At 31.9% G+C, this 14,403-nt stretch overlaps 1 protein-coding gene across 4 annotated transcripts; it reads right to left on the reverse strand.

The window, feature by feature from the left end:
* Window positions 1-4,486: 4,486 nt before the first annotated feature.
* On the reverse strand, window positions 4,487-12,562 carry LOC111377751 (casein kinase II subunit beta-2-like). Of its 4 annotated transcripts, none has more exons than XR_002699771.1 (5): window positions 12,035-12,561; window positions 7,828-8,043; window positions 6,625-6,734; window positions 5,408-5,602; window positions 4,487-4,951 (listed from the first exon to the last, which is right to left on the reverse strand). XR_002699771.1 is itself a non-coding variant. In XM_023000874.1 (5 exons), the coding sequence occupies exons 1-5, from the start codon at window positions 12,240-12,242 to the stop codon at window positions 4,821-4,823; spliced, it is 831 nt and encodes a 276-aa protein (XP_022856642.1). In that variant the 5' UTR covers window positions 12,243-12,558; the 3' UTR covers window positions 4,487-4,820. The 4 variants fall into 4 exon arrangements, 3 of the variants coding, with proteins under 3 accessions (XP_022856642.1, XP_022856644.1, XP_022856643.1); XM_023000874.1 differs by having other exon boundaries at window positions 5,408-5,573; window positions 12,035-12,558; XM_023000875.1 differs by lacking the exon at window positions 4,487-4,951 and adding an exon at window positions 4,974-5,089 and having other exon boundaries at window positions 5,408-5,573.
* Window positions 12,563-14,403: the final 1,841 nt, after the last annotated feature.

Raw genomic sequence — 14,403 nt, forward strand, 5'->3', positions numbered from 1 at the left:
ATGAAATTCCTCATGGAAGAATCTGAAGATATGAAAATTGGAATTGAGCAATTAGAGGAAATGGCAGAATCTATCCAACAAAATGTCAAATTGTTGGTGGAAATCTCTAATTCTCATTCCAAATATACCAAAGAATTGAATGACAGAATTGTTGATATTACTTCACAATTCGAGTCATTAGATACCAAACAGGAAATACCAATTGATACAATCTCAAAAATACAAACAGGTACACAGCCAGGAAGCAGCAGTGGACCCAGCAATATCAAACGAGACATAGCAAGTCCCCGGAAGGTGACTATAAAAAATGGTGATGAACATACAAGAGTTATAAGAATCAAAACTGATGAAGATGATGATACCCCTTTATCATCAAAAGAAGAAGAATATAGATCATTTGCCAAAATTATTTATGAATTGGAAGAAAATGAATCTTATTTTATTGCATCAGGAGATCATGTTTATCCCAAATTAATAATTACCAAAGATGCAGACGCTTTTATGGTCAAAATGGCAGCAGATTATGGATTTCTGGATTTGATCTATTCAGGAAAAAATTTAAAAGAAATTGAAAATTTTGATAATATATTCAGGGCAGAAGTTTCAAAATTTGCCCAAGGGAGGTCTATTTATATCAAATTTTATTCAATAAGTCCCGAAATTGATGGAAGTATATATTATCCTGCTGAACATATTATCACAATTGGATATGTTGGCCGAGATTTCCAGATTGAAGTTGGCCGAAATAATAAACCATTGCCTAAAGTCAATAAATCATGGATAAAATCTCGAAGAGTTTTGGGCATGAAAGTTCTTTACAACATTGCAAAGAACTTATATGATAAAAAATTCAGATGCTTGTGCCAATATGAAGGATGGACACTCCTTACAAATAATGGAAAAGAAAAATCTACCATTTTAAGAGAATATATCCAGAAATTTGATACTCATCAAATTAGTGGAAGTCCAACAACAATCCAAGAATCATGCAGATTGAGGGAGTGCCCCACATGTAGACAAAATTGAAAGATTGATGGATGGAAAAGAACCTACCACTACCAAAGCATCTGGCCAGCTGCATATGAAGCCAAAAATGGAAAAGCAATAATAGAAAAACATCTAGCTAGCTGCATATGAAGCCAAAGATGAAAAGGCAATAATGGAAGAAAAGATGCCACTTTGATGAAAAAACAAAAAATACATGTGACAATGTAGACCCCAGGAGGAAAAGAATAGAGAGGCATGTGAGCCTTTTTTCAAAATTCTGAGGTATGCAATGATATAATAGATCAATAATAGTGAGTTTGAGTCATGTATAAATAGATGTCTTTGAGGAAAGAATGGGGATCTCAAGTTAGAAACCATTCTCTTTCCTTAAACTTTTTTCAAAATCAGTTTTTTCTGGAAACCCCTTGTATACAATAGAAACCTTGTATAAATCATTATAGAAATAAAATTTCAATCTTTTGATATCAGAAAGATATGAGTTTCTAAACTTTCTATCCCATAGATTCTTGATAGATTGAAGAAGATAATTTCTTTCTTACTTTAACAAAGAGAGAATTTTCTTTCCTTAAGATCTTTATTCTTCATTCTAAGAAAAGATACAGTGAGGGCAAGAAGCTGAAATAGCAGAATTCCCATTGAGGTAAGAGGCCGTTTTAGGGAGCAGTTTGCAGATTCAGAGCCTGAAGGTCACTCGGTTCTAAGAATACAGATTTAAGATCAAAAGTAAGGTAAAATTATTGTCTTTGTTAAATTTAGAAAGAATTTTTCTAATATCTTGAAAGAATCGTAAGGATGATTACTTTTCATGTTTGCAAAAACCTTATCTAACATGTTATTATTACTCATAAAGCTTGCAAGGAATTATCTGAATAATGCCAGGATATACAATTAAAGGATTAGATAATCTGTTAGAAAAACTATTGGAAAAAATAAGAAATATTTTTGCTCAACTAGAGATTATGGATATTTCATCTAAGGAATATGATAATCTTAGTAAATTACATGACAATTATATTACAGATTATGCTAATTTATTAGATCAAAGGATGGAATTATATATTAAAACTCGAAATGAGAGAAATAAAGGAATTTTAGAACTATCCCAATAAATTAAGGATATCTTGTGCAAAATATGACAAATCCTTTCATTAAGGATATTATAGACATTTTATCAAAAATAAATAGTGGTAGGTCATTTATAAAAATCTCCCGGTAAACTTGCCCCTTGAAATTACAAACCCTTAATTTTCACTTTCAAGACAAGATGATGTGACATGAGCTATTATTTGACTTTATTAATAAGAGTCTATTTGGTCCGAATTAAAATTTAATTTTAAATCAAAATCAAACAATCAATATTAATCATATTTTTCACGAGTCTCATAACTTTTCAACAACACATTTCAAAAACTTCTATCGCAATATACTAAAACAAAATTTTTTTTTAATCCCCCACCAGACACTCTCTAAGTCTAATAACACTGATTTTATAAAATGTAAATTAAATTTTCATCTGTTAAGATTTTCCTTAATTTGTAATCTTGATGGAAAATTCAAATTAAATTTTGGGGCAAGTCAAGATGGGTATAAACATAGGTAGAAGTATGGGAGATTCTAATGGTTTGATAGGAAAAGAAATTTATGGTCAATTTTGACTTCCCAGGAGCATGGTTAGGGATAAACATATTGAAATTTCATGTGTTGCAATGGAAATTTGTTAAAAAGTCGGTAAAGAAATACCCAATTTTCACACGCTCATTGACGATTATAATTGATCAAATCAATTTTTATTCACATGTTTTGTGTAACTCATAAATACCACTCATTCGTTGTTGCGATAATCTCGCAAATATACGATATTGTGTACAAGTAATAAATTAACGTGTTAAGTATCATTAAATGAGGATTGAGAGTTTAATTTAAATTCAATGAAACATAACTCCTCAAACACACATATTTCAAAATTTGGATGTTTTTAGTTATCATTGCTTAACTATCAAAATAAGCAAATTAAAGTAATTTGAATTGCTGACGAAATTAAGGGCCAATTCGATATTGATTTTAAGAATTGATTTTTTAACCATTAGGAAAAAAGTGAAGGTCATCCGTAAGTGAAGAAGTCAAAAAATACGGCTAGAATAGTGATATAACGGTCAAAAAATCATTTTTTGGGATGAAAAATCGCTCTCAAACAGGCGCTAAGATTTAGAATTCGCCTCTTTTCCCACTTTAATCTCAACTCTTGTAGTTGAGAATACATGAATGAATTCGATTATCAATATTTCTCATCAAACATGGGCTAAACATGGATTTTTCTCATCCTCCCCACATCGACCCATAAGAAACGTAAAGTGAATCTACTAATACCCTATCCATCCTATAAAAATATATTTACTTTTTTTTTTCGTCTATTCCAAATTATAGGTTACTTTCCTTGTTGAAAGTATAATTAATTCTTTTAGTTTTTTAATATATCTTTATTTAATGTATATTTTTATCAACAAGTATAAACTACTCTTGTTTAAAAGATAAGCGGTGAACATGCACCTCGTCAGCTTTCTACTATTTTACCAGCTTAATTCGCACTTTCCAGACAAAATTTGACGTGTAGCCTTTGATTTTTTCAATGTGATTTCGTCAAAATAATTTTTAAAAATAATAATATATCCTTGTGTAAAATTATTGTATTAAAATAAAATTTTAAGAAAAAAGAGATTTTGAAAAAATCAAAATCAAATAAAGATTTCCAACTTATTTTATAAAACTTAAAACTTTTCGATAAATCAAATTTAAATTGACTACATATTTTATGAAATCACAACTTTATCAATTTGTTACCCATACTTTTGATCAATTTTTACAAAAATCTTATAAAACTCTTATCAAAAACTGTCACATGGGTCCTTAATATGATTTTACAAAATATAAATTAATTTTACATCAATCGCGAATTATACATTTGTAATCTCAATGGAAAATTTGAATTTAATCCACTTTAAGTTGTTTGAGCCTTATTTTTTTTTTAAATTCATGGCCTTTAAATATCCCACATTAAAACAGTTTGTATTTAACAACCATTAGTTCTATTATATACAAAATTGGACCATTGCATCTTGGTATAACCACTCTCTCTCTTTCTGCGGCGTTCACGAGAAGAACAGAAAGGATAAACGTGAAGCTGCCTCTCAACTCTAACACCTTTTCCCCAGAGCATTGAGGAGATTCCCATATATAATTTAAAATTAATATTATTTACTCTAACAACTCTCCATTTATGGCAATTCAATAAAGAAATTTTGCAGAAAAATGAAAATTTTCACTTTCAGTTGGGGTTTCACCATGTACATATATCAAACTGTTTGCCTAGACTACAAGCTTTAACTGGAAAACTTCTTCCCGCACCCCACATGCACAAAAATCCACGTAAACAAAGAAATTAAGGAAAACAATTTTATATGGAATCTCAAATAATATGATATAATAGAGCATTGCTCGTCCTGGATGGCTTCCATTTCTAAAACTCATTTTTAATCATAAATTCTTCCAATAAAATAACTTTGCACGTGGACCTATAAATTTTCTTATTTTTAACCACACATTCTCCGGAAAATCACTTTCCATAAAAACCATTCACATAAAATCTCTACCAAACAAGGACATTATTGAACTAGATTCAAAATATCACCACATTTATATAAAAGTAATGTCCTGTGGGCCTTGGCAGATAATTTGACTGTTATAGGCTGGTAAAAGAAGTTTCAAGAAGCAATAACGTTAACTTCACACCTGAATGGCTTCTCATGACTTGATAATCACGGCTTGTGGATCTTGAAACCAAACACTCTAGGAGTATAGCTCTGTGAAGACTTTTGAGGTTTGATGTGTCCATAAGTCATCAGAAATAGGTGGGGAAATGTCGTTCCAAAATAGGCTCCATCAATGCCTTCCCACCAGTTAAAGCAACAAATGACAGCTAATTTCCAGACAATAAAGAGAGTTTTAAATTTGGGAGGAGAAATAGATTTGTACCAAACTAAACTTTGCAACTGCAATTGAAGTCAATCTCCAAAATCTGTTTTCACTGGAAAATACAATCATCATAGAGAAACAAATCGAGGAACACAAATTCACTGTCCTTTGGGCATAAACAAAATTGAGAGAAATCGACGAGAAAGGGGAAAAGAAAAGAAGGAAATAATTTTAAGTAGTTTCAGTATATTCAGTCCATTTATTCTCTTTAAGGCATGTCTCCAAGTTTGATTATTAATGAACCAATAGAAAAGAGTTTGGCAGGAATGGTCTGAAGGTTATAATCAATCAGGCCTAATACAGATGATAGTTCAAGATCCACCAAATCAAACCGAAAGGAATTATTCCAAAAAAAGAAATAAAAGGATACTCTCTTGGAACCTGGATCGAGGAGTGTAAATATCTTCACACTTGGGACAATATATTTTCACAGTGCTTAGGCGGGGAATGTCTGATTCACCAACAGGTAGGCAGGGCTGTCCACAACAGTATACTTTTGGGCATCTCCCAAACTCAGCATTCTTGTACTTCTCTAGCTTTAAAAGGGCAATCATAGGAGGACAGGCTTTAACCAACAAAATTGCACAACTAAAATGGATTTAAAGAATGAAGCAATATTGAAAGAGATCGACTAAGTTGCATGGACACGGGCATGGACATGCTTGACGGACACATTGACATGTGGTTTTTTGTAAAAGCTGGACATGGACACGCTGTGGACATGCCGAATTATATTCTTTAAAATTTTAAACTCATAAATATGTCTTTATTTTTATGAATTTTAAATTTTTAATATAGCACGTGTCAAACGACATGCAGCCACTTGCCCGAGCAGTGTTTATAAAATATACCTAGAGCATCAGTAATTGAAAAGATGTATAGAAAAATGGAACAAGGGAATGTGAGTTGTTGAATATATGCCCCTTGTTTCGGTCTCATTACTTAAAAACTCATTTTCAATCACACATTCTCTCAATAAAATAATTTGCACGTAAACTCAAAACTTTTTCTTACATTATAAACACATTCTCCAAAAGATCATTATTACAAAATTCATTTTTTTGCGAAAAATGGGATCAAACAAGGGCTATATCTCGAGTGTCCGAAGAGTGTCAGTGTCAGTGTCAGTATCTAACATGAGACAATACATATCGGACAAGGATACGCTACTTTAGTAGAAGTGATCGTGCTTCTTAGGAGAGCGAAGTAAAGAGTAATTCTTTAAGCTAACTATGAAACGAACTAGTACTTTCCAGACTATAAATAAATATTATCCAATTTTTATATTTCCTGAAACAATTTAATAGGTTCTCTAAACCTAAAGATCCAAAATCTACTCTAGCTGGGAAAATTTAAAACCCAGGGTTAGTAATTAATTCTAGTATGTAAACCTAAAGTAATAAATCAAGAACCTAACTAAAACCTAAACTGTAACCAACTAAACTTCAAGTCAAATAAGATCATTAATTCTAGTCCAAGGACTTGTGAGAAGAAATTAAACCCTTCCTCCCTGCATCAGGCAGCCAGGTCCCATCTTACATAAAATCTTAAGAACCAAAACAGAAAAATTATGGAACCAAGTCTTACCATAGCGGCCAATCCTTTAGACGTTAATATGTAACGGACATGAATTAGTCCATAAAGCATCTCGGCTGCAGATTCAATCAATTCATTCTGCTCTTCTGTAAATGACTCACCTACAAAATTTGGATGTTTCAAAAATCACAATCAGATTAAAACTATATGCACAAAGATCCATGAGCTTGAAGTCGCACACATAGAGCCAATGGGCAGTAGAAAACATAAAAATTACTGAAACAACAGAAAGTGAAGGATACGGCTGTCCATTATTTAACGTGAGCTGTATTGGTAAATGGGACACAGAAAATAAGAGAAGCCTCAGATGTGTTCAGGTTTGCTGATAAATACCATTATTTCCTTGAGATTTGCTGATAAAAATAATATCGTGCTCAGGTTTTGCATTTTTATATTCTACCACAATGTTTACCTTAGACAGGATTTAGTTATGGCAATCAAATAAACTCTCTCTGCCTTGAGCAATAACTTGTCATCTACAATATTTAAACATGTCATTCGCCGCATCTCACAAGATAATTTTAGCAGAGTAAATGCTTTGTAATACCAACATGTTGAACAATTCGATCTAAAAACTTAAGCTATTAGCCAAATCATATATATATCATTTAAACCTTGTCTTCAACGCTCTAGTACACATGTAGGTGGGGTTCATTTTTTTCTAATGACAAATGCACAATTACATTGAATGAGTGACAACAAGACTAGAACCAAGGACCTTTTATTGCTCCGATACCAAGTTGAACCACTTGATCTAAAGAGCTTAAACAGTAAAAGAGGATTACATGTTTATTATTTAAATCTCGTCTTCAACACAACAAGTAAAAGAATGAAACCAGTTCATCTTTTTGCCAAAAACCAATTAAGCGCAAATTAAAAATAGCAATAACTTGCAAGAGATCTCAAAAGAAACAAATGTTGTGCCAAACTCATTGGCTTACTGATAAAACCAAATCATAATGGTAATTTTCGTTTTAAACTTCTTCAAAGTACAGAACAATTCCCCTTTTAATCATTCTAGTAGGGACTACATCCGGAAATTACTGTGGCCTAAACATTACTTGGTTCACAAACGTCAAGGAGAACACCAATTTTAACAACAATGTTCACAATGCTTCAAAATAAAACATTCGAACTTTTAGGATTATGAATTGAATCATAATAACAATAATAATTCTTCTAACAAGAACATACCAAGTGAGGATTCAACATCTAGAATTAGATCGAGTGCATAGTCATAATAAGGAATTTGACTGCTTAAACCGCAGAGGTTGAAGTCATCTTGGATGTAATCATCGTCAACCTCACAGAAGAACTCGTTCCCACGAAGATTGCAAAACCATGATATCCAACAAGTGTCATCCCCATCAGACCCACTTACATCTGACTCCTCACTGTCTGCTTCAGATACTTCCGATATCAACACAATATAGAAATGTCAGCAAAGATATAATATAATTATAAGCTTCTGCAGGATCTAGAGGAAAGTTGTCCCAGAACATATACAGTTACACACTGTTCAAAGTCACTTCGATTTTCTATAGGCACAATGCTGAATAGAAAAAGAAAAGCACAAAGTTTTATGCCCTTGGACTTGGCACTGCTCTATGACAACAAAATTCTTCTCTCACCAAAGGCAAATAAATAAGTCTCATGAGCAACCTAGTCATGGGTGAAGCATGAGAGAATGGAAGAATATGCAGAGAGGAATCTCAATTATACCTCATTCATTAAACCAATTATCTATACTACAATTCAGAGAGAATAGTCTTATTTATACCAAAAATTCCTTTTAAATTTGGGAAAATAACATAAATGAATTATTTCGTTACATAAAACTAGTAATTATGACAAGAAAGATTATAATCTATTTATTATATATACGCCTAAGATAAGCACTTACTTTTAGTAAGTCTTAAATGAAATCACCATCACATAGACATCATTAGAAGCTACAAGTCACTAGGTTAGGCATATGCAAAAATGATAACTTGAGTTTCCGGTGCGGCATCTTTTTGACTCTTTTCCCCAATTCATGTCTAAAGATACCAAGTTAAGAAAAGATTAAATTTATCATAACCAAAGTGACATTGAGAATGAAACTTCTGTATTTGCTTTCATTCTTAATTTGAAGTGAAATTGAATCGGAAAATGCAGATAGCCGCTGTCTGTTTCTTGAACTAGGGGAGATAAATGCGACAAAATATCAGCAAATGCTTATGCTCGCAAAAGAGGTCCAATAGTTTAGAGCCGGTTGTCAAATACTTTATGCTTAGAGGCATGTAGGAGAAAGTAGAGAAAACAAAACATATCGTTCTTCATGAAACTTAGTCCCTGTTTGATCCTCATTATTTCCAAAATACATTTTTCTTTATCTTCTTTTCAACCACACATTCTTCAATAAAATAATGTTACGAGCAAATCTAAAACTTTTCCTTATTTTTAACCATATATTATCTATCAATCTACTATTCCAAAATGCATTCTTAGCCAGATAATGGGCTCAAACGAGGGCTTATTCTACAAGAGAGAAAGAGAAAGTAAAATGTCAAGCAAGAAGGAAACATCCAAAAATGAAATCAAATAATCTGTAGTTTCTAATTTATTAGATTTTCTTCGGCAGCAAGGCACTAAGACTGGATTGGAATATACACTTCTCAATGTCGCGTGGCATAGGTCCCTTCCAAAGATAATGTCATCCACTAGGACGTAGACTGTAGAGCCATGCCAACATTTTCCTCATTTTTTAGAAAGAAAGGTTCACATAAAGGAATAAACGGATGCAAAAATGAAGAAAAACACACAGAGCATACCAACAAAGTACACTTCAAGAAAATACATAGATAAAATGCAAATGTCAGGTAGGAGTGGGGTAGTGAGTTATGTATGATTATTGATAAAACTCCAAACTGGTATGTTCTTTTGATCTAATTCACCTTTTATTGTTTAAAGAAGTCAAGCTATACCCTCCTTCTCTATCCATCCAAAGGATGATGGGCAGAGTCGGCGACAATTGGTGTACCCCTTATGTCAAGAACTAGAACGTGGCTCTCTTGGAGGCCTTTATTTGATTCTCAAAAGGCTCAATGAATTCGGATTTCCTTATTAGTCCATGTCATTTTGAGACAAGCATCTAATTTATATAATTCATTTCTTCAAAAAGTTCAAATACAATTGATAACTTGTTTGTTTACAAATTATCAAAAACGAGCACCAGTACAACCTTTTTTCTCCCTTCCTTTCCCCCTTTTTAATGTTAAATCTTGCTCTTCATATTTAGTTCCCAAAACGACGATAAAGTTATTTTAGGCTATTTTGTATCTCTTGAGTCAGGCATACTTTCTTTAATTTTTTTATTTCTATATATATTTATTAGTGTTCTAAAAAGCGCACCTAGGCACCATGGGCAAAATGCCTCGCTTTGATAGTAAGCACGAAATTAAACTGTCAAGTGCCAAGTTGACAGCTTAATGCGTGCTTAGGCGCACTTTATTAATTTTTTTCTCTATTTAAAAGCTTTTTATTTGACTTTAAATTACTAATTTTTTTTTCCTTTTTTTAAAAGCCTTTGATTTGACTTTAGTTTCAAATTTTTAAATGACAGTATGTAAAAAGTGAAAAATCCAATAAAGAGTTAGAAAAAAAAATTAAGTTATGGTGTTATCTACATTATGTAATTATGATTTTAAAACTTATCGTTTTGTTGAAAGTTTCAAAAGTATGAATTTTCTATAAATCTATTAAGTAAAATTTGTTTAATTGAAAGTTAAAATTATAAAAAATAATCTAGCATTGCATTTCAAAATTTTAACTAATTGTAGAAATTATTAAGTAAATATAGTATTTTATAATTTTTGATGATTGGTATGTATTATTTTAATTACTAAATGATTTTTGGAATAATTAAAATTTTAAAATAATATTAAAAATAAGAAAACATTTTTTTATGCTTAGACTCGTAAAACTTGAAGTTCGACTTTCATACCTAGTCACGCTTTACATTTTTTAAAACATTTATATTCATACTAAATTTGGTTTAGAAATTAAAGTACTCTTTATCAGTTGCTATAATCATAATACCACAAATGGGGCAAAGTTAGTATTGAAAATGGCTCAAGGTTTGGATTTCTTTTGTTCCTTTTTCTAGTTAAAATCAAATTTGTTCATTTTAATGTTGAGAAAAGTATTATTGAGATAATCAGTTTGTGGAAAAAAGGAGGGGAAGAATATTTCACCTTTTTTAAGCTAAAATATATTTTTTTACTAAATTATGAATAAGGAAAAAGAGAAATGATCCAGAAAAGGATAGTTTTAAATATAGCATAATATAACAGGTTAAAATATGATCTGTGTATTTGGTTTTTCCAACAACGAAGATTTCGGTAACCTTTAAACCAACCCAATCCATTTTCGTTAGCTTCACGAGTTGACCTTCCCCAACCATTAAATCCAACCTGTGTATTTGAACTAAAAACATTTATTCCCAAATGCGTCCAAGCTTAAAAAAATAATTTCTTCTATAAATGTCATGGTACTTGCATACATAAGATATCGTTCTCTCAGACAATAGCTATATAAGCTTGAAATAGTACAACTAAAAGAAAACTCATGAAGGTTCATCGAAGCTGCTATTCTTTGTTTCCTTTTAGTTTTCACATGCAAAAAAAAATATTAAATTCAACCAAAAAGATATGAATCCAAGACACAAAACAGACCAATTGCAGAAAATATTCTTTCTAAGAGTATAAACTTCATCATTTTGCTAATCGCGAGCCACAGAGGAAGAGGAAGAGAGTGTTGTTTGTGTAAGTTCCCGGAGCATTTCTTGATTGGCATTTGAAATGCAAATTTGACTGATGTAGATAGCGAAATCTGGGTGGGGAACAAATGTAATGGACACCATCTCTTGTATGCATAAAACTGTCATGACTTGCTTTTATACAAAATGCAACGCAGAGCACAACCAGCACAAGATAGGAGCCCCCTATGTCACTATTTGCAAAGGCACCCTCACTTTCGAGAGGACTATAGGCATGTCTCCTCCAAGTGATAAATGATTGATTGCCAATATTTATTATAATATTCTCTCAAATACCAATAAAAAATCAATAGATACACTTATTTAACCAGGAGGAAGGCAATTCAATATAGACTCCCTTCAAGACACACCATACACTTTTAAACAGACATGTTACTTTCTTGAATTGCTAGGACCCAATTAAGTGACTGTTTAAAAACCAAGCAGCATCCAATCAATATAACACACAAGCTAATACATTAAAAAATCACTACATCTACGAGATACTGAACTGTCAATCAAGGGACATCACAGGAACTCAATTTACAAACACTCGTGACAATGCATAACATAAATTATCGAGAAAGGGATAAAAGGGTTAACCATCAGAGCATTTCGCCATATTATCCGGGGTAGACGATTTGAACACAGAGCGGGGATCTTTTCCGTTGATTCCTCCCCTCGCAAAGACGGTAGATGATGAGGAATTAGATCGGTCCACTTGCTTATCTAGGGCTTCCTGGATTCTCTTCAGATTCGCCACGTGTCCCCTTTCCCCCTTCCCGACTGCTCCTCCTCTTTCTCTATACATGATAATAATGTGCGTGAATCACGTATCTATACGCAAAAAGGACAAATTCGATCTCCCAATTGCGAGAAAGAGTGAAGACAGTGAAAATTGAGGGTTTTTTGTTTGGGGAAAACGCGGGATAAGATTATCCCAATCTCTCCGATTTTCGTAATTTGATTTTGTGAATATATATAGATGTATCTATATGTATGTATTCATATGACTGTATGAGAAGGGAGTGGGTGCGTGGGAGTGGGGTACGGGGTTGGCGTGGGGATATGTGCCGGCGGGAACAGCCCAGCCCAGCCCAGCTCAGCTCAGCTCAGCTTAGCTTTGCAGCGATATTTGTAAGATTTTTTGGGAGGGGAGGAAGTTTATGGTGAAATTATTTCATACAGATTTTTGTGTGCGCATTAGCACGTGGCAGCCGATTCGTGTAGAATTTGGGACTTTTTTTTTTTTTTTTTGTGTGTTTGTCTCGATTTTGCTATATGTACATAATTAATTTATATAATAATTTACATACACATAATATGGTGATATATGATTGAGTTAGAATCTTTTCAATAAAAAAAAAAAAAAAAATTCTTCCTCACTCTATTTTTGGCATATCATTCGTATGTAAACCTTTATTTAACTATTTATCTACAAATAATATTATTTTTATTACTTCATTGAACAATTGGGATATTGATTTTAATAATAATGTTACCTAACATCAATGGAGCTAGATGATCAGTTTAGATGACTACATTTGATAAGTTCAATTAAATAAATCGTGCGACATTATATCTAAGTAAATCTATTATTTAATATCATGCAGTTGCCACGTAAATTGGTGCTTGATACTATTGGTACTAAATAACATTACTCTTATTTTAATGAAGAATTCTCTATGGCCTCCAAATTTAATAAAGGAAAAATAAGGTAAATGGAAATAAAAAGGGAATATAACATTTTTTTTAAAAAAAAATTTAATACCATCATAATGTTTTTGTAGTATTAGATAATTAGTTAGTATAATTATATTTACAACACAATTTTTTATTAATTGTGCTTAAAGTCATCAATCTTTACTTATTGTAATACTAATTCTTTAAGACTTTTTTCGTTTTTAATCATTCATTAATTAGCACATCTTATCTTTGATTATGGATTTTGTCAAAATGTTTTTTTTTTGTCCTTAGAAATGTGGGTTTGTCACACTTTTGCATTTATTTATTTTTTTAATTACGACGAACATATAAGTTATTTTATGTTCCTAATAAACTTTTCAGACAAAATTTGTTAGTGAAGAATAGATTTACTCCTGTTTAACCCATATTTTTTGAAATAAAATACATTTTTCAATAATGATTTGACATAATTTCAGCTTCACATTTTTTAATAAAATAATATTACAGACAAACCCAAAACTTTTTCTTATTTTTTAATCACACATTTTTCATCAATACACTATTCAAAAAATGCATTCTAATGAAAATAATGTGGCTCAAACAATGGCTAATTAATAGAAGGTTGAACATAATAATTTGTCGAAAAAAGGTTCATACATAGAGTACTGAAATGAGCCGGGAAATATTGAAAACCTTAAATACAATTAAAATAGAGTGTTGCTCATGAAAATTTTGGTAGGCCGTAGGTATATAATTTTCGTATTACCACCACAATTTTTAAGCACTTCTTTCATCACATCCAATCTGGTGGGTTCTGATCTTTTTTGTTTTTGAAAAGTAGGTTAGCAGACAGGTCCGTGCTGGACATACATATATAGGTCTGTGATGATCTTTGATCACCCTTTATTCATAAAAGATAACAGAAACTAATTAGGCACCAATGATAGCGCATTAGAATAGTTTAAGAGAAGACTACTAGTAAGCTTGGATTATGTTTTCAAAAGGTCCACTCTCAATCATTCGACATGCTGCCTATGAGGGTTCCAAACCTTAAAGATTTTGTGAAGAATTAAAACAAGTCAGAATGTGCTAACCTAGCTAACATGCAATGTTGAAGGCTTTTAGATCCCTGAAACCAAGTTCTCAAAATTTGGGGAACATTTTAATTGCCTTAAAATGCTTATTGTTACATGGCCAATTTTGCTTGAGAATGGTTGGTGTTTCGCGCGGGTTAGTTGCTAACAATTAAAAGGGATCAGACGATTGTGTAAGTGACAAACCTCTTG

This window comes from Olea europaea, unplaced genomic scaffold (genome assembly GCF_002742605.1).
Source record: "Olea europaea var. sylvestris unplaced genomic scaffold, O_europaea_v1 scaffold1714, whole genome shotgun sequence".
Classification (NCBI taxonomy): Eukaryota; Viridiplantae; Streptophyta; class Magnoliopsida; order Lamiales; family Oleaceae; genus Olea; species Olea europaea.

Coding starts and splice junctions, on each gene's coding strand:
- LOC111377751 (XM_023000874.1), bottom strand. CDS start 12,242: ATGTATAGAGAAAGAGGAGGAGCAGTCGGGAAGGGGGAAAGGGGACAC. Junction 8,044..12,034: donor TATGGCGAAATGCTCTGATG/GTTAACCCTTTT, acceptor TGATATCGGAAG/TATCTGAAGCAGACAGTGAG. Junction 5,574..6,624: donor CTAAAGGATTGGCCGCTATG/GTAAGACTTGGT, acceptor GCCCTTTTAAAG/CTAGAGAAGTACAAGAATGC.